This window comes from Choloepus didactylus, chromosome 8 (assembly GCF_015220235.1).
Source record: "Choloepus didactylus isolate mChoDid1 chromosome 8, mChoDid1.pri, whole genome shotgun sequence".
NCBI lineage: Eukaryota > Metazoa > Chordata > Mammalia > Pilosa > Megalonychidae > Choloepus > Choloepus didactylus.
In genome coordinates, this window is record NC_051314.1 from 49,151,655 (window position 1) to 49,172,383 (window position 20,729).

Below are 20,729 nucleotides of genomic sequence, written 5' to 3' on the forward strand. Positions count from 1 at the left end.
TTCTCCTCTAAATATATCCATACTCTGACCTCTTCTCCCAAACTTCATGGCTCTTCCTGGTCCATACTCTGTGACCTCTCACTGGATTAATACAACAGTCTTCTGATGGGTCTTTGGCCTCCTTTGGTTAGTCGATACTCAAAAAAACAGCAGTCTGAATAATCTGTGATACTGAGTCAGCTCATGTCACTTTTATGCTTGAAACCCTCCAATGGCTACCTATCCTACTGAAAGTAAAATCAGAGTCCTTGCAGTGACCTACAAGCATGCACAATCTCCACTACCAAACATTTTATGTCGTGGAACTGATCTACTCTCTCATCCCAGCCCACTTTGTTCAGTTAAGGTGGTCCCTTAAACAAGTTGGACAGATTCCATTGCATTTTGTTTTGTCCTAACTTTCTACTTACGCATATAAACTGTCCCTCTTCTTTCACTTCTTTATCCCACAGCACTACCGCAATCTGACACAATATATATTTTACTGATTTAATTGTTTACCATATGTCATGCTCCCCAACTACAGGCATTCTTCCAGACCACTGCAATAAAGCGAATATTGCAATAAAGCTAGTTACATGAGTTTTTCGGTTTCCCAGTGCATATAAAACTTATGTTTACACTATACTGTAGTCTATTAAGTGTCAATAGTGTTATATCTAAAGAAAACAATGTACATACCTTAATTATATATTTTTATTGCTAAAAATTGCTATCACCTTCGCCTTCAGCAAGTCATAATATTTTTGCTAGTATAAGGGCTTGCATGTTGATGACTACTGACTGATCAGGATGGTGGTCGCTAAAGATTGGGATGGCTGAGGCAATTTCTTAAAATAAGACAATAATGAAGTTTTACATTGAGCGACCATTCCTTTCACAAAATATTTCTCTGTAGCATGCAATGCTCTTTAATAGCATTTTATCTACAGTAGAACCTCATTAAAAATTGGAATCAATTCTCCAAACCTCTGCTTCAGCTTTACTAAATTTCTATAACCTAAATTCTTTGTTGTCATTTCAATAACGTTCATAGCATCTTCAACAGGAGTAGAGTCTGTGTCTGAGAAACCACTTTCTTTGCTCATCCGTAAGAAGCAACTCCTCATCAGTTCAAGTTTTATCATGATATTGCAGCAATTCAGTCATATCTTCCAGCTTCACTTGTGGTTCTAGCTCTCTTGTTATTTCTACAATATCTTCAGTTACTTCCTCCACTGAAGTCTTGAACCCCTCAAAGTCACCCATGAAAGTTGAAATCAACTTCCAAATTCTTGTTAATGTTGACATGTTGACCTCCCATGCATCACAAGTGTTCTTAATGGCATCTAGAATGGTGAATCCTTTCCAGAAGGTTTTCAGTGGACTTTGCCCAGATCCATCAGGAATCAATATCTATGACAGCTATGGCCTTACAAAGACTCTTCTGTACACTTGAACACTTAGAGGCCATTGTAGGACTATCACTTGGCCTAATTGCAATATTGTTATGTCTCAGGGATGGTGGTCCAAGGAGAGGCAGAGAGATAAGAGAACAGCAGGTTGGTTGAGCTGTTGGAACATACACAATGTTTATCAATTAAGTTTGCCATCTCATTTGGGTATGGTTTGTGGTGCCCCAAATCAGTTACAATAGTAACATCCAAGATAACTTGCGGGTGACTGAGCTTGCACCTCGGCTTGCCAGGCCTGGGCCAGGGGACCTGATCACCCCCTGGGGAGGGTAGTAGGTACGGGCGTGAGTGCCCTCTGCAGCCCCCCCGAGCCTGGGGAGCGAGGTCAAGGCAGCTCCCTTTTCCTCACCCAAAATGCCACTGGCAGGGGAGGCTTGCCGGAGGAAACCGCCTTTCTCCCAACTGCCCTTTCTTCACTTCCTTATCTTACCCACTCACTCCCTGGTGCCAAGGCCACTCCTGCCACCGCCAGCGCGCATGCACCGTGGCCAGAACAACCCCCGCCCCGCTGCAACAGCTCCTGCGTTCTCTCAGAACCAATCCTAGCCCCTATCCCTTCAGTATTGCCATTTAAGGCTGCTTCACCTCCTTTCCAGCCCTGCCCTTCTTACCAGCCTATATAACCTGTAATCACCCCTGAATAAATCTCTTTGGCGCATACTCCTACGGGATGAAGAGTGTCTTGTCCTTATCGCCGCCCTCCACACCTTGCACGCCTCCCGCCGAGGACCCGGCCAAGTCCTCCGCCTCGCCCTCGCCTCCGGGAAAGAGCCCCCGCCGCCGGTACCCTTTAAGCAGCCCCGAGAGCTGAGGGCTCAGCTACTGGCCGCCCCTCCCCCTAGAAGCAGTAACCGCGACCGCAATAACTGATCACAGATTACCACAACAGGTATAATAATAACGAAAAAGTTTGAAATCTTAGGAGAATTACCAAAATGTGATACAGAGACATGAGGTGAGCAAATGCTGTTAGAAAAATTGTGCTGATAGACTTGTTCGACACACAGGGTTCCTATAAACATTCCATTTGTAAAAACAAAACAAAACAAAAAAATGCTATACCTGTGAAGCAAAATAAAGCAAAGCACAATAAAATAAGGTGTGCCTGTGTATATAAAGATCCACATGTTCTAGAATATTTTTGTCTGTCTGTTCACCATTCCCTCCATTCCAAGTATCTACAAAGCCATTAAACATGTAACAGACACTCAAAAAAAAATCTTTTGTGTCTCTGTTAATGCATCATTAGAATTTCTGACTGTTAAGCCACCAGGGCCATTTCTTGAGCTTATTATCATTCTGCATTTCTTCAATTCTTTTGGTCCCAGAGATCTAACCATTTTCCTTTCCTTTGTAGCACTCATTGACTCTGATTATTCATGTTTATCTAATCTTGTGTCAATTACATGTAGGGCAGTATATCAAGCTCCCCCTTTATTATTGCCCATTTAAAAATAACCCTTTGATTTTCTGGATATAGGTGACAAAAAGCCCAGTCAGATGGAAAGCATCATCCCTCTGATGCCAGGTGTTCTATTATAAGGCATCCATTCTAATGGACAGGGTGTTCTCACATGTTCTTATCAGCTATATAATTTCTAAGTAGTTATATTTTAAAAGAGTTTCATGAGAAAAGAATATTCCCTCATCATCCACCTTGGAAGTGAAGTTGCAAACCCAAATGTTTTCAGAGCCATTAGCCAGTATAAACATGTGAGATGCTGGTATAAGCCAGTAGGAATTGGTCAGGTTAATGAGACCTGTGCAAGGAGCCCTTACCCAGACTCCCCTTCTGAATGCATCAATTAGTTTGTACATCTTTTTCAGGACACTGTGCAGAGCAAATAAAATATTTTTGAAAAGAGTCAGGTCTTAGGCCATGGTCTCTGTCTGCTAGGGATTTCTTGAGGAGCAACCATGTGTTGTTATAGGTGCCTTACATTTAATTTCTCTAATTCCCTACAGCTGCCCTATAGGGAAGTTACTTGTTATTATCTTCATGTTTCCAAGGTGAGGAACTAGAGGCTTAGTGAGGTGAGCCTTACCCTTGGGTTACACACCACCACCGTGCCCTCCCACCCCCGTACCACGAAGATGCAGGATCAGCCTGGCCTCCAAGACTGTGCTTCGTCCACTCTGTGCTGCTTCCAAAATGAACAAGATGCAACTATCATTTAAAAAAATGCAGCTGCAATTGTTATAACTGCCCCCTCAATGGTCAATCTTTGGCTCATTCTTTCCAATCTACAAGAATCATGTACTTAAAAGTGATACCACATACAATAAAAGCCCCTGACTCAGCTTTTTTTTTTTTTTTTTTTTTTTTTTTTCCCCTGTATAGTAGTGTGTTCTTGGTCTGTGGTCACACACAATGTAGTGTATTGCAGATTTCTTAGTACAAAAACAAAAGTTAATTCTTTTGGCTACTCCTATAGCATTGCTATCATAGTATACTTTTATATTGTGTAAGCAATAAATATTTGCTGAGTTTGTTAAGGGAAGAACTAAAATCCAAATGTATATTGCTTTGCATGTGAGGACAAATTGATACACCTAAAATAAATTATATAATTATGTTCCATTAATGGTTGCAGGTACATTTTTGTGATAATTCTTTTTCAAGAAAGAAATCTACACAAAATATAATTTTCTTTTAAGAAATGTACACAAAATATTATTTTCTTTTTAAGCTTTTTAGTTTATCATTAGATTGATTGTTAACTATCAGAGTAGAGTAACTGATTTAAAGCTAAGCACAGCACACATTATTAGAAAACATAGACAAACTTATCACTGAGGCTTAGCTCTCCAAATTTTTATCAAGAAGTTTGCTTATTAGATCTGGATAATTAGTTCCCAGTGAAATAGATAGCTATGCAGAGAATTAAAATTGGTAATGAAGTATTTAAATTGTATTTTGTTTTTGCAAATAAAACTAGCTTATCTTTCCAACTTCCTATTAAAAACTATTCAAAAGTTCACTAGTGATTAAATGAATGAATGCAAGTCATTTTTGTGATCTCTGTTTCCTGAGACCTCGAGTTATATTTTTCACTTTACAAAATCTAAGTTACTATAGAGTTATATTTATTTTCTATGAAGAAATACCATTTATACATAAGCCTTAGGTAAAGAGATGATTGAATCTTTCCACCATTCACCTCCTCCCCTTATTTTTTGGGTAGCAATTTTCAGGGACTAGCTAAAGCTTCTTATTTTAGAATTTCCAAATGACACAGAGGGAGAAGCTATTTCTCTGACTTGTAAGTTCAAAATTTATTTTTGGCAACATGCCTGCAGTTAAAAATTGAATCTCCCACATGACTCATGGAATCTAAAATGCAATATCAAAGTCACATGGAACGACACCTGCATTTAATGTATGCCATAGAGTCAGAGCAGATAATTGTATGCATAAGAGTAATTAATAATAAAAAGGTAACTATTATATATTGTATATTCTGTATAAGGCACCATGCAGAGCCCTTAAAAAATATAATCTAATTTTTAATCGTGATGCTGTGCAATAGATATTAATATCCCAATAAAAAATAAAGAACATAAGGAATAGAGAAGTAACTTATCCAGGATAAAGTAGCAAAAACTAGGATTTAGACCAAACTACCTACTATTCCAAAGCTCATGTTTAAGATGCATATGTGTGTTTTTTTACTGAATTTATTGCTATTGAAATTTAGTAAGGAGTTTATATATGCAGACTATATTCCGAATTTTCTCTTAAAGCCACAAAATGATTTAATCACCCTAGAGTTATGTATAAAAATTAAATCAGCAGTATATAAAATGGTAAGCACCAGTAAGGGATCCTGTAATTAGTTTCTTATAGCTGCATTAAAAAAAAAAATACATATATAGATATATATAGAACAAATCCAGTGGCTTAAAAGAACAGAAATTCTTTGTCTCATAGTTCTGGGTCTAGAAGTCCAAAATCAAGGTATTGGACCACAATCCCTTTAAAACCTTTAGGGGAGAATCCTTCCTCCTTCCTTGCCTCTTCTAACTTCTGGGATTTTCTGGCCATCATTGGCATTCCTTGGCTTGTAGACGCATCACTCCAGTCTCCCCCTCTGTCTTCACATGGCCTTCCTCCTGTGTCTCCGTTTATAAGGACAACTTAATTTAACAAAGATCCTATTTCCTAATAAGTTCACATTCACAGGAAGGGGGCGAGGTGTTAGGCCTTTTTGTGAGACATGCAGTCCAACCCACAACAGATCTTATAACAGAAAAACTTAACTTTCGTTGAGCTAAAACAATATATAATAGAAAAAGTCAAATGTATAATGAAAGCTTTTAGATAGTGTTTGGGGTTACCAAGATCTAGGGTGTATATACAGATAATATCGGGAAAAAAATGATCAGATTCGCTACTCTGATGGCAAATTGATAGATTAATTGCATTTAATACCATTGAACTTTTATGCTAACTTAATTAACCTAGTAGTTTTTAACTAGTTCTTGGTGATCAGACGAAGAAAGCAAGGAAAATGCATTCAGGGTAGAAATGAAAGCACAGAGGTAGAGAAATGTCAGATCATAGAGCAACTTGTTTGCCAGATTTTGTAGCTCAGAAGCCAAGAAGCAACATGATCTGACTGGCATTTAGAAGTAACTCCTGGGTGACAGGGTAGGGAATAAATAAGCATGAGAAAAAACCAACCACAAGATGACAGATTAGGCTATTAAGTGAGAATAGGAAAGGGAGTTTCAAGGATGGAGCTTAAACTTCTGTGGAAAATTTTATCATCATTCTCTGTCCAGTAATACAAGAGGAAGATCTGTTTTGTAGATGGATGGAAGGACTAGGGACAGCATGATGAGTTTTATGGTGTTGTATTATTTTTAAATTAATTTTTGTATACATAATTTAAGAAGTCAAATAATGTCAAGAGGGTATAAATCTACACATGCACACCGCCCCCCCACAGTCCATGCCCATCTCCCATCCCATTTCTCTGAGACATTTAATTTCAACACATAGCCATTACTCATTCCTTTATGTATTTTCTTTCTTTTATTTAAACTATGGTGCCTTGCTAGTATGTTAGAGGAGGATTTTAGCTTTTATTCCCTCTCTTCCTTTCCCTTCCACCCATCCTTCCACTATAGATATATCAAAATGTAGTCATAGTCTCATTCAGTGTTTCCATTGTTATGACTATGTAAATATTTTCCACAACTGATCAAAATAGTAGTTTAGTATAATTACATTGTCTTTTGTTGTATAAATTTCTGTTTTTCTAAGATTTTATTAATTACTTTTGTTAAAGCCTATGGTAAATCTTCCCACACACTCCAAGAGTTTGGTAAAATCCTTTTCAATTCAATTATAATCAGTGTTCAAGCTGAAAGATAATTTGTCATCCTTATATTATTTCCTTTGAATTATCACCCCTCTTTCCTTTGCCTTTCTCCAACCTGTATGCATTGCTCTGTAAGCCTATTTCACTGTTTCACCTGTTGTCCTGGGCTTTACCTCTTCCATCATCATCATGAAAATAGTGGAGATAAAAGTGATCGGGGCTTCTAAAGAAGAGAGAATAGGACTCAGAGCACAAATAATGATTAATCTTTGAGAGACAGTGGAGTGCTTGTTCTAAACTGGAAGCTAGAAGTTAAGGATTGTTATTTATGTGATTAGTTTTTTAGATAGTGGTGAGGGAAGGTCAGGAAGCTAAAGTACTGCCCACTTAAGGGCCTCTACATTTTTCTTCAGGAAAATTGGAAGACAAGTTATCTGTTCTGTGTGTCTGGCAGGATTAGCTCAGGACCTGGGAGAGCGTGGTAAAGGGTTGATTTAGAACAGGTAGGGTATTCAAATGAATCGAGACATTGCTATATGAAAACCATCTGCACCTCCTCAGTTCCAGGCTCCTTATACAAAGGAGCTTCCTACATTCTTAGGAAACCAAACAAGGCCCATGAAGTTCACTTCTCTGTGGACTTATCCAAACATTTTCTCAATAAAGTAATAATCTACCAACAAATAAGTTCTCTTGTAAGCTGTTGGAAAGGTATAATTGTCTCCATGTTATTGTCTATAAATTAGTGATTTTATTCCATTTGCAAAGATAATTTATTTTTCTTGTGTTATGTGTGCATTACAAATATATATAACTAGGGAAATGGTTACATTCATAAGTCAATTGGTCAGTTCATTTGAGAATAAGAATAAAATTTACTGTATTTTGTTTCTTCTTTTAATCATTGATTGACCTCCCTTATATGTGAGGATGAGAGTACTGATGGTATTTTTTATCTCTTAACTGAAGATTGCTTTGCAATTTAGAGTTGCAGCAAAGCATCTTAAAGCTAGTTGTTTGCAACTCTGCCCATATTGTACTTACCTCTACTGCATCATGAGCTTATTTATCTGCCACATCTTTTCTTACATCGCCAGTTCTGCACTAGGTAGTTTCAAAATGTATTTCTTTGCATTCTCAGAAGGCAGGAAGCTCTTGGTATATCCGAGATATCAGAAGAATTCTGACAGGTAATTTGGCAAAACTTATATGAAATTTTGCATTCATTACATGAAAAAAAAAGGAATGGATTTTTATTTCAAGAAAACAGTAGCCTTCATATCTTACTATTTTATTTAAATAACTAGACAATACATTTAACTATATAAGAAACTGAGCTGTTTTTTTGTTGTTGTTCTTTTAATTTCAGGCCATGGCACAGAAGGAAGATATGGAAGAACGAATTACCACTCTTGAGAAGCGTTACCTCAGTGCTCAGAGGGAATCTACCTCTATACATGACATGAATGATAAACTAGAAAATGAGTTGGCAAATAAAGAGGCCATCCTACGGCAGGTTCAGTATCTCTCTCTTGGTTTTGTTCTGGTCCGTATGTGTGTTCTCACCATTCTCGAAAATCACTGAGTAAATAAAAAGTACATAAAAAACAAAAGGGCTGAACTGCAACTTTGGCAATTAATTATTCTCTAAAATTTAGAATGGAACTCACTCAACAAATCTGTTTTTCAATGGATAATTTATTTTCAAAGAAAATAAATAAGGAATTATTTTTCTTGATAATAATAAAAATAACAACTTATTTCATTTGGTTCCAGATGCATACCAAGAATTCTGCTAAGCATTTTATTGTATATTGCCTCATTAATTGTAATTGCACAAACAGTATTTCATGTAGTTGTCATGGTTATTTTTGCACGGTAAAGTAGGCACAGTCATTACACTGAGGGCACTAGGGTTCAAAGACATTAACTATTCCCCAAGGTCACACAGATAGTAATTGCCAGAGCCAATAATGGAAGCCTAAATCTAGTTATTTCTAGAGCATTTGGCAAACTATAGCTTATGGGCCAAATCTGGTTGGCTGTCTGTTTTTGTAAATAAAGTTTTATTGGAACACAGACACGCACATGCATTACTGTGATTACTTTCACGTTATTATAGCAGATCTGAGTACTTGAATCAGGGACCATATGACACAAAACAAAATATTTACTATCTGGCCCTTCACAGAAAAAAATTTTCTAACCCTGTCTCTAAATCTTGAACTCTTGACCATTATGGTACATCTACGCCCCCACACTGGACTAACAAGAAGATTTTCAATATTTTGCTATCGTGGTACATCAGAAGCCTTAGTATTGAGATTATTACATTTAAGTTTATGTACATTGCTAATTTATTTTCTATTGCTTTTCTATATTTTTCATGTTCTCAATTTCTGTAAGTAATATAGATAAGTAATATATGAAAAATTAGAACAATCATTACTTTGCACATTTGGCTATGGCAGTTGCTGGTTTTAAATCTTGCGTGATGGCTACACCCCAAGCTCCTAATGTCTGGCATTTGCTATCCTAACTCTCACCTTTTTATTGTCTCTTTTACCTTTCCTATTTCAGATGGAAGAAAAGAATAGACAGCTCCAAGAGCGTCTTGAACTTGCTGAGCAAAAGTTGCAGCAGACTATGCGAAAGGCTGAGACCTTACCTGAAGTAGAGGCTGAACTGGCTCAGAGAATTGCAGCCCTGACAAAGGTACAGCAATAAAACAAATGGTTAGCCTAGTTACACTTGCTGAAGTAACTGATAAAATTACTTTTTAAAATCTTTTTTAGAAAAAGATTTTCTTTGGCTCTTTGAAAATGAAGTTTTTATTGCATTTTTCTGACTGCTATTTAGATGAACTTTTCTTATTACAAATATTTCATTTATGCTGACATGACTAATTGACATAAGAATGTGATGATCCCCTTGCCTATATAAACATTAACAAAAACAAACAGTATTTCATGTAGTTGTCATGGTTATTGCTGCATGGTAATATTTGTACATAAGAATAATCACAAAGGATAAACACACAATGATGATTTTTAATATGTACATGAGATATAATAATATAATAGGTATAATATATATTGTCTAGTATTAGAAGTATAGGAAATATCATAAACAGTTGATTCCTTTCTGCCCATAATATGATAAAACTTGTTAAATGTTAAAGTTAGATTTGTAGAAGCCTAAGTTTAAAGCCTTTGGACTTCAGAGTAGCAATTTCTTCTGAACCAATTAAAATAAATAGTACTCTGAAGAATGTTCAAAATGATATGCTACGCCATGACCACTAGCTTCTCAAGATTAACTGCATTTTTTAGAATTTTGCAACCATTGTAATGTTAAAAAGACTAGTTTTACATTATCTTTACGGTCATATGGAAATGGCATTACCTCAAATTTTATGCATGTCATTAAAGTCCAGATATTGTCAATAAAAGCATGTGTGACTTTTAACATCAGTTCAAAATTATACACATTTTCAATGTTCACACAATCATTACCAATTGCTAAGTTTTCCAGAGCACCACACTAAATGGGTGATAGAGGTATGTGACCTTCAAGTTAAAAATTCTGGTATCAAAGATTAACCAAAATAATTGAAGCAGCAAAGGAAAAGTAGGTGCCATCCACCTGCTTTCCTGAAATAATTAATGAGAAACGGTAGAATAATCTGCCTGTTGTTTAAAATAGGATTGTTAATCAGGTGGTAAAAAAGGTAAACATTTGACAAAGCAGAGCAGCATTAAATAGTATTGGGGTAGTTGGTTGCCTAAAGAATGCTGGAGCAACAAGTTGAATAAAGCATTTGTCTGATGAGGGTGAGCTTACAGTATGAATCCTTTCACAGGTGCAGACAATTCCCTTGACAATTACAGAAATGTTTGAGATTAGCCCGCCAGGTGACCCTGCATATATGTATGAATCAGAACAAATCTATCACCAGCAATAGAGAAGATTTCAAAGTGCCTTATGGTGCCCTAGTAGCATATTTCTTGGTATATTAAAAGTGGCAGTATTTTAATTAATTTATCCTAAAGACATTTATGATGGAAGCATTATTTTCTTTTATAGAAGATAATTTTCATATCATAGTTTCCTTTCCTTTCATATTTATTTTCATTCATTCTCATTTTAATGTCCCTACAGGTCAAAGATCGTCGGTGAACCTTGAAAATTATTTTATTAATCCCCTGCTTCAGATAGTATATTCTATGGCTCCTTTTAAGTGTAAATGTTAACCATGTTAATGATTTAAAAATATTTGATTTGTGATTCCAAATCTATTTTATATTATGCGGCTACCAGTAAAAAGGTGACATGTTGAGGCAGTTGAATGGTTGTTTTATTTCCATGGTTATAAGTCTTTCTGCCTGGTTTATGTCACTGATTTGATTCAACAAACACGTTGAAATAATTTAAAGACAGATTAGATTACACAAAGTAATTTCTTCCTCTTTTTTCTATCTGCTTATCTTCAAAACATTGTCCCCACAAACGGGCTTTGTTGTCAATCAATTGTGTTGAGATAGATGATCTCACAGTGTTTCCAATTCTTCAACTTATTTTACTGATGGGTAATATTAGAAAGTATTGGGGTAGTTGGTTGTCTATAGAATGTTGAAGTATTTAGTTGAATAAAACATGAGTCTAAGTATGGTAAGATTATAATTTAGATTCTTCCATAGCTGCAGACCCTACCTATAAATCCCTCTGGTAAATTCAGAAATGTATTATTTGTAAGGTAGTGATAAATATAACATTTAATTTAAAAATATTCCCTAAATTACATACAATATGTAAATACCTCAGTAATCTTTTTTTTTTTTTTTCCTGTAAACACTTCTTTTAAATAACTATAATAGGGATAAATGACACTTTTCATGTAAGGGACATAAAGAAGATAAAAATTTATCTTATAGATTTGCACTAATTTGGGGAAGTTAGATGAGTAGCTAAACAAGAAAAATAACTTTTTTGAAAGTTTTGGCATAATATAAGAATCATCAGTATTATCCAGAGCAAAACACAAGGAAGCCTGGACTTTCACCAAAGAAGCGCAATTTAAAATTCACCAAATACTTATCCCAAATTAACTTATGATGGATGGCAAGTAAAACAATCTTTAAAATACAATATTTGATGTATGTGACTTTAAATATCCCTTTAAAAATCTTGATTTAAAATATGAAAAATTAACTAGAATAGGAGTTTCTTCTATTTTATCCATCTCATTTTTATTTTCTTGAGCTCTTAATTTTATTTATTATATTCGCTTGTGCAGCCAAAACAATTTTCTCATTTTGCCTTATTTAGTATATTGTCAAAATTCCACTTCCTCTAAACCCCTTTGATTTTCTCACTTTTTAGTAGAATTTTACCTTTCTTAAAAATTTTTGAAATGTTGGTATTCACCCTGCTTCTTTCTTCTTTTCACTACCTTTTCTTCTGACTGGCTATATATTAACAGCATTATTTTAGATATACAATTTTTAGTTTCTTATCAGTAACTTAATTCATTATGGAAGCTCCTTAGGTACTAAATTTTTTTCTGAACAATTCCTTCTGCATGTAATATTTTTATAGCATTTGAAGATTTCATTCTTCCTTTGTTTGTCCCAAGAAATGCATCTCATACCTTTTTAGGACCAATAAAAACCATCAGCAATAGCATAGTAATTTTAACATGACAGAATTTATTTTCCATGCCTGAAGCGAATGTCTGAAATGTTTGATAAGTTTTCAATAGTTAAGATGGGAACAGAATAGATCTTTTTTTTTCCCCCAGCTCCCAATCTATTTTTGTAATTAAAGTTTTACTGGAACACAGCCATGCTTATTAGTTCATATCAGATAGATCTTTGAATGACCTTTGAAAAGGATTTTTGAAGAAATGGTTATAGAAATTGAAGCTTTAATAATTTGATTACCTTGACTCAGTCACCTGATTAACTTTAGTACCACTAAATGGCTGTTAAAATGAACTTTTGAAGGAGTACAGATGCCTTTATGAATTTAGATTATGTAATTTCAACAAAATTTTGATCCATTTACTGTATTCTTAATTGAACTCTAAGTTTTAAATGGTGTTATAGAACCATTTTGCCTCATTTAGGGTCAATGGTAGCTCACTATGTTGTTTCTGCTTGGAAATGTGGGGAAGAAGTAGGGAGAGAAATGGATTATTTGTTATTCCTTCATTATTTTTCCTCATTTATGAAATAAGAAAATCAGAAGGAAAGTCTTACGAAATGCAAATGTTGAGTTATAATTTGCATAAACAACCAGATTTGAAATGTTAAATGTCTATATCATAGATTAAATTGGAATTTGTTGCATAAAATAGTACATATTCATATGAACCAATATATGAATAGGTTACCATTTTTTTCCAGATACCTCACGACATATGTATATATAGGCTTATTTTTGCATAAAGTAAATTTCACTGTTTTAGAATGAATTTATAAAATGTGATAGAATAAGCTCTGAAGTTAAACTTTGTAGTCATGACATGGAGTTCTTTTAATGTTGTTATGGTTGCTTGATTTGTAATTATTAAGATGTTGACATAATTTTAATGTAATCTGTGTGTAACATACTAATACAATTCGGCTATCAGCAATGTCATGTGTGTTGAACACTTTATGCCTGTGGTCACCTGACAATCAAATCCAAGACACATAAATGACCAAACAGCTTGCAAAGGCACTGTGTATCCTATTGACTTCAGGGCACTATTTTGTGTTTCCATAGGAACAAATCAATGTAGAAGCAGTTTGGAAGTGGGCCACAGTATAATTTAGGAGAGATCACAGATAAATTTCCTCATCGTCAAAGCATTATTGTCAACTTGATAATTTTAGGAACTTGAATCATTTTCATTTAAAATTTCAAATTAAACCTATATCTGAGATTAAGCAATTAGGTTCTAGACTTATAGTCATAATGTGTATTCAGAGACCAGAAGTCATTTCATAAGTTTGTCACTGTTGCTGAGGAAATTCAATCCTGCTTGAATTGAAGACTCTTAATAATTAACTCCAGGACTTAGCTTTTTTCTCTTATGTCTGCAGAGTAGGGTTTATACTAAATTTTGTTCCAAATTTATTACACCTGAGTCATTGCCTTAGCATACTGCATACTTCTTAACACTGAAACACATTGTTGCCATTATTTTTTAAGTAATATGATAAAAAAGCAAACAAAAATATAAAACTTACAACAATCTATCAGAGACATATTCTAGTGTTTGGTTTCCCATAATTCCAATTGTTACATTACTCTTTCAGAGTTGCTTTATTTCATTCTGTAGTAGCCTTTCTTCAGCCAGTCATCACTAACCTTCATATGTTAGGTTGACAGCTTTTTATTTCAGCATATCACTGTTTTTCATTTATAACCATCAACTGCATCATGGTCACCAGATATCAGTGTAGTTCTTTCCACATAAAATTCTGTCAATTAAAGTATTAAATTTGCTGTCACACTTTTATTTTAAGCATTCTGTGCTATGTTCTGTTCAGTGTCAGTGTCTTTAGTTCTGATTTTTCAATTTTGTCCCTCTCCTTTTCCTTGACTTGTTAGTCTGATCCAACCTCTTCTACCTCATCTGATGATTATCAATATGTTATGGAAGCTAAACTACAAGAAATGATCTCCATACGTAGGAAGGTAGTCCTACTGGACTTTACTTTCTATTGCTAAATAGAATCCATCTAAGTTTTTCTTTTCATTTATAAAAATTATGTTACTTTTATTTATTGATAATCGACCATCTGTGCAGTTCAGTGCTTCAGGAGCTTAAGATTGGACAATGGCAGGTTTGTGTTCAAACCATGCACAGTCTGCATGTTACATTTGGCTGATTTCATTGCTCATAAATAACTCCAATGTTTTGCTGATGCTTGGATGTAACAGGCCTTTGTAGCTGACACATTTCAAGCAATGCTGTTCAGCTGCCTGTTTAAACAAAGTTTATTTTTTGAAAACTATGTTTGCAGTTGGTAGTAGCTTGCTTTACATTTTATTTAAATTTCTTTAGAGGAAAAAAGTTAGCCAAATATTACATTTCAGGTGCATTCTTCATATTTCTTACAGGCTGAAGAGAGACACGGAAACATTGAAGAACGTATGAGACATCTAGAAGGGCAACTTGAAGAGAAGAATCAAGAGCTTCAAAGAGTATGTATATTTTACCTCACATATTTCAAGTTTATAGATTTATATTCTGCATGTCAGAAATGAATATCTTTTTTGACTGTGGATTATATATAAAATCTTGTGGTAGGCCCTGTGCATTTTAAAGGAAAAAAAAATGTTTCTACCAATTTAATCAACACAGAAGTAAAGTTGAATTCAATTTAAAGATTAGCACAAATACAAAGACAAATCCAATATTTTTTAAGTGATTATCATGTCAAATTTCTATTTTTTTTTCTTTTTCTTGAACATAAGGCTAGGCAACGAGAGAAAATGAATGAGGAACACAATAAAAGATTATCTGATACTGTGGACAGACTTCTGACTGAATCCAATGAACGCCTACAGCTACATTTAAAGGAAAGAATGGCTGCCCTAGAAGAGAAGGTAAAATGGACAGAGCAGTAGGATAGCATTAACAGTTAACAGTATTCTTTGAATCAAGTTTGTTTCACACACTGCTGTAATCATTGTAATGGTCAGGCGATCCGTTTACTTTCCTTAGTGTTTAAAAAAAAATGCCTGATGTATTCTTAGAAGTGAATGAATAGTTAAAAAAAAAATTTAAAGACCTACTTTTTAAGTCAATAAAAATTGTTGCATGATGTATAAATTTTGCACTTTAGCATGATCATGTAAGGCAAATGTATTAAAATATGCTGTGCATTTGTAGTGAAATTATGCCATTTATCCTTTACTTAGTATGCAAAAAAAGAAAAGTGATAAAACAAAAATATTTTGAAATGAGGTGGAAGCTTGCCCTGAACTATTCAGTTGTTTCAAGTGACAGATATCTATCTGCTATTGGTTTAAAAAAAATCTAAAATATGAGTGAATTTATATGACCAACAGAACAAGTGTCAATCCCTGCTAGAGGGAGCCTGATATTTTCACCTGTATTATTCAAAGCTGCTACTTTACAGACTGCAATTTAATTTACAATTATGTATGTCTCATTAATAATTGGCAGCTACCAGACCAGCTGGTTGTGATCTGGTTGCCAATTCCAGAGCATAAACAATGGTAGGGGCTGGAAACAAAAGTATGTGGACAAATTGCTTTGGAAATTTAGATTGAATGCCAGTCACTATTCTAGACATTTTCTCCTGCTACATTTAATAAATCAAAATTAGGGAAAATGGTTCAATGAAATGTTAAATTGGCTTGATTACCTTACCCATTTAGAAGTCATGCCTTCTTCCCCTATTCAATTCCAAATGTCAAGACATGGCCACTATGCCAATCATTGTACTGCTAATTTAATTTTCCTATATAAATCATAAAGAATACAGTATTTTACATTATGCTTTGTAATAGTATAAGACAGGTGCAAGCTCTGAACAACAGTAATAATTTTATGTCAAGGATTCTTTTAACTATCTATGATGCAACTTATTTCCATATCTTTGTGTCTTGTATCATTGGTTTCTTAAATAGCTTGAATGTCATTTTAATTTCTCTAATAATTGAACTATTATTATAAATTATTAATTTTATATTTGAAATAGATGTCTAGAATTTTTTCTCTCCTTAGGAAAAAAAGAAAAGAAAATTGATTGATTCTTTTTAATCAATTGATTTCTTCTCTTTGTAGATTATTGATTCCCTCTCTCCTTAGATTATAAAAATGAGTTCATTTGAGTTCTAATTTGTTCTGAGTTCTGATTGTTTCTAATTTACAAAGTAGTCTGAGGTGAGACAAACAGAAATAGTTGAAAGGTAATATTTATTTTGTATGTCCATACAAGTGTTACAAAAAAATAATTTGTCATTTAAATTATGCATTTCTCAAAATTTCAGAATGTTTTTCATTCTCAAATTTTGAGAAACACAAAATTTGTGTTTTATGCTATGTTTAAAGATTCAACTGAACCTTGGTTTCCATGGAAATAAAAGGTGACTGTGTTAAGGAAGAAATCAAAGAAGATTCTTGAGTGATTGGACATTTATTTGCATATTTATTTATTTTCTGTATAATTTATGAATCTTTTTCTATGCTTTTTTTCCAAAGAATGTTTTAATTCAAGAATCAGAAACTTTCAGAAAGAATCTTGAAGAATCTTTACATGATAAGGTATTATGGAAACTTTCATTTTTTTGCCATTTTTTCTATTTAACACTGATGGCTATCTTGTTGTAAAATAAATTGTAATTAAAATAGTTATTAGAATGTTATCATTCCAAAAATTGTAACTTTTATATTATATGTACAGGAAAGTGCATAATATCTAAGGAACTCAATGAATTTTTACAAACTCAACACACTAAAAATTAGCACTCCAAAAGCCTCCATGTCAGTTCCCGATCACTACTCATCCCCTCAAGGATGATCAGTACTTGACTTCTAACAGGTTCTTGTTTTGCCTTGTTTTTTACTTTCTAAAAATGGAATAATAATTATGCACTCACTTGGGTCTAGCAACTGATATCATTGTAACTGGAATTTATTAAATGCTCATTATATATAAGAATTGTGGTAAGTTACATATTTGCAAACGTGATTCTAATTCCAACCTAGCTGAAAAATCTGAGGAGAGGGAACACACCTTTAAAAAGGATGAATGCTTTGGCAGGATAGCAGATGACACATGCCGAATGAGAAAGGTAGACAGTAGTACCTCATTGCTGTGAAGAAGGTTTGAGGGAGGTGATATTTGATTAAAGCTTTGAGGTATGACTCTTTTCAAAGACAGGGCATGTGGCATGATCCCGGGTACATCCTGGGGGTAGGGGAGGAATGAGTAGTGAGTGTAGTATTTTAAATAATCATACATAACAGTTTGACTGAAATCAGTTATTTGTGTTGTAGGATATGTGGTAAAAGAGGCAGACAAGGACAAGATTGTCAAATCGTAAAAGCTGTGATTGCTAATATGTTTTTACTCCGTTAGCCTATAATATTTCCAAGTCAGCAACTTTGTCTTATTTCATTTTGTTGATCATAAATAGAATTTAATAATATAAAATATCTTCTAACTTAAGCAATCTACAAATGTTTGTTGAAGGTAATTCATATTCTTTTGTTAAACAAAAGAAAGAAGGGATGGAGAGAGAGAAGAAGGAGGGGAAGAAAGAAGGGAGGAAGGGAAGGAAGGAAGGAGGGAAGGAGGGAGAGAAGGAAAGAAGAGAGAAATGGGCTTGTGCTGGCAGGAGAAGAGCATATAGTCATCATTGAGAAAGATGAGAGAACAAAGGAAAGGAGAGAACAATTGTATATAACCCTGTTGAATTCTACATATTATGAGGGTAAGTACAAAAACCCCACAACTGTTTGGTCCCTGCAGTCTGGGTGCCCACAATCGCCCAATAGATAGATTTACTCTCATAATATATTATGGCACCTAGAAGGCACCTAGAAGGTAGCAACTCATTCTTTCTGAGGTAGTTCAAAAAGGCTCCACGGAATAGACAACATCAGCTTAAAGAGCAAGTGTGATTCTAACAGAGAAGATGGGTAGGACATTCTATGCCCAGAACAGAGTCTATGCAACAGCACAAGGAAAACAAATGGAGTTAGTATGATGAATCACCAGAAGTTGGCTATAACCAATATGTGTTAAAAAAAAAACTAGTTTGTGACCAGATTGTGCAGTTTGGACTTGATCTTGTTATGCAATATTATGTTATCCAAAGCTCTGTGTGTTCCTGGCAAAATGCCCTGAACCCACTTCACACCACCTACCAAGCCTTGTGGTTTCAACAATTTGCCTAAGCAACCAGCAGTACTCATCACTTCATGCTTTGCATCCTCATTTATGTCAGTCACTGGAAAAGCAAATCCCAGGTCATATCTCATTCCTAGGAGTCTCATCCTATACAGTTTGACACGTTCCCTAATCTGACCGTTTCCCTCAGCCCTCTGTAATACTTGAATTTTCACTCTACCGTATATAACTAACAAGTAATCAACAAAATCCCCTGTATGCTCAGCCCGCTCTCTCAGTGTTTCTCCTCAGCATCCTATCTCTAAAATTTGAAGTTACCAGGGCTCATCTTTTGATCTCTTCTCTATCTTTGTTCAATCCCTGATGCTATAATCTAATATCATGGATTTTAATACCACGTATAAATTGATCACTCCCAAATTTAGATCACCTACTGGTCCTTTATCCTGGAATAGTATTTGTATATCCAAGTGCCAAGTTAATATCATAGGCATCTCAAAATTAACAGCACACCCCCATCCGCACACACACTGCCACCATCTAATCTGCTTTTTCAGCTGTCTTCTTGGTAAATCACATCAGTTACTCAGGTTAAAAACCTTGGAGTTATTCTTGACCCCTGTCTTTATCTCATGCCCCACATTCAGTACAATAATAAATACTATTAGTTCTATCTTCTAAATATAACCAAAATCTAGACCTTCTCTCCCTCCTGTCATTCTTGTCCATAAGCCATCATTCTCTTGCCTGTGCTTTTGGCATGCCCTCTAGTGATTTTCTTTCTTTCCTACTTCCCAGTTTCATTTAAAAAACTGCTTTACATCGATCAGAATGACATGTCACTTTTCTGCTTAAAACCGTCCAGTCATTTCCTTTGTTGCTCACAGTTAAAGTCAAAGTCTTTAAAATGGTTTACAAGGCCTTGCAGGACTATTCTTTCCCCACATCTACACTTTTTTAAAACTTACCTCTACCTTTCTCCATAAATCTCCAATCCAGCCATACTGGCCTCTTTACCCTCTATCTCATCAAGTATTTCCCTTCCCACTACGGGGTATTTGCACTTGATGTTCCTTCTATCTACCATAAGTTTTCCCAAGATATGACTATTTTTCATTCCTTCCTTTTATTTAGGTCTTTGCTCAAAATATGACCTCATCAGTGAGCCATTCCATGACCCCACTATTTGCTCCTTCCCCCCAACTCCTATACACTTTATTTATTTATTGTTTGTCTTTTCCATTAGATTGTAAATAACACAAGGGTAGAGATTTTATCCCTTCGCTACTGTATCTGAGGTGCCTGGCACACAAAAGATATTCAGTAATATGTTTGGAAATAATGAACAAATGAATTAATGCATACAACAAGAAATCATTGCATACTTTTAAACAAAGGATTTATTTGAGCACACGTATGTTTTAAAATGACACACACAGCACAGTAATGCATCTTTGGAAGGGGGTAAAGTAATTTAGGAAAAAGGTTAAAAGGACTTAGGGTAGGATAATGGCAGTAAAAACTAAAAAAAGGCAGATAAGAAAACCATTGCAAAGCCTACGTTGACAAAAGTGTGGGGAAAAAAAGAATTGTATGTCAAGTAAAATTTCAAGCACTGGACACTGGGAAGGGTGAAAAAAATCAATAGAAAATCTAAAAGGACGCAATTAAACATTTATATTATAAAAGTTATAATCACTAAAACAAAATGTAGTGCTCACATGAGCATTTAATTAAGGGTTGTAAGACAAACACAATCTTTATAAAGACCAAACTGATAATGCTAATCTAAGAAAAATATTAGAGGGGCAAATAGTTGTACCAATATCAAGCCAATAATTTTAACTCACATTAGGTTGTTAACCTTCTTTCTTAAAGGTGGTTCCTTTAATTTTTTTTTTTTTCAGTTCTTTTGATGCAATCTTCCTTCTTCTTCAACCGTATATCCTTTAACTCTCATAGAATAATAGGAATTCTTCACTTACCACATAGATAGGAATTTTTCTTTATTTTTGAAACTGGCTAGGATTTCTCCTCCATGTTTTGAAGTGATATATACACAGCCGGTC

At 34.6% G+C, this 20,729-nt stretch overlaps 1 protein-coding gene across 29 annotated transcripts in view; it reads left to right on the forward strand.

Moving 5' to 3' along the window:
* PPFIA2 (PTPRF interacting protein alpha 2) overlaps positions 1-20,729 on the forward strand; it is a 531,438-nt gene that overhangs the window by 393,922 nt on the left and 116,787 nt on the right. For all 29 annotated transcript variants that reach the window (XR_005218603.1, XR_005218602.1, XM_037848402.1 and 26 more), the window contains 5 exons: positions 8,151-8,297; positions 9,362-9,496; positions 14,894-14,977; positions 15,251-15,382; positions 17,007-17,069. Coding sequence is in view for 27 of the 29 variants with exons in the window: in XM_037848402.1 (XP_037704330.1) it covers positions 8,151-8,297; positions 9,362-9,496; positions 14,894-14,977; positions 15,251-15,382; positions 17,007-17,069 (561 nt within the window). In the remaining 2 variants the exon portion in view is untranslated. The remainder of the gene's footprint in view (positions 1-8,150; positions 8,298-9,361; positions 9,497-14,893; positions 14,978-15,250; positions 15,383-17,006; positions 17,070-20,729) is intronic.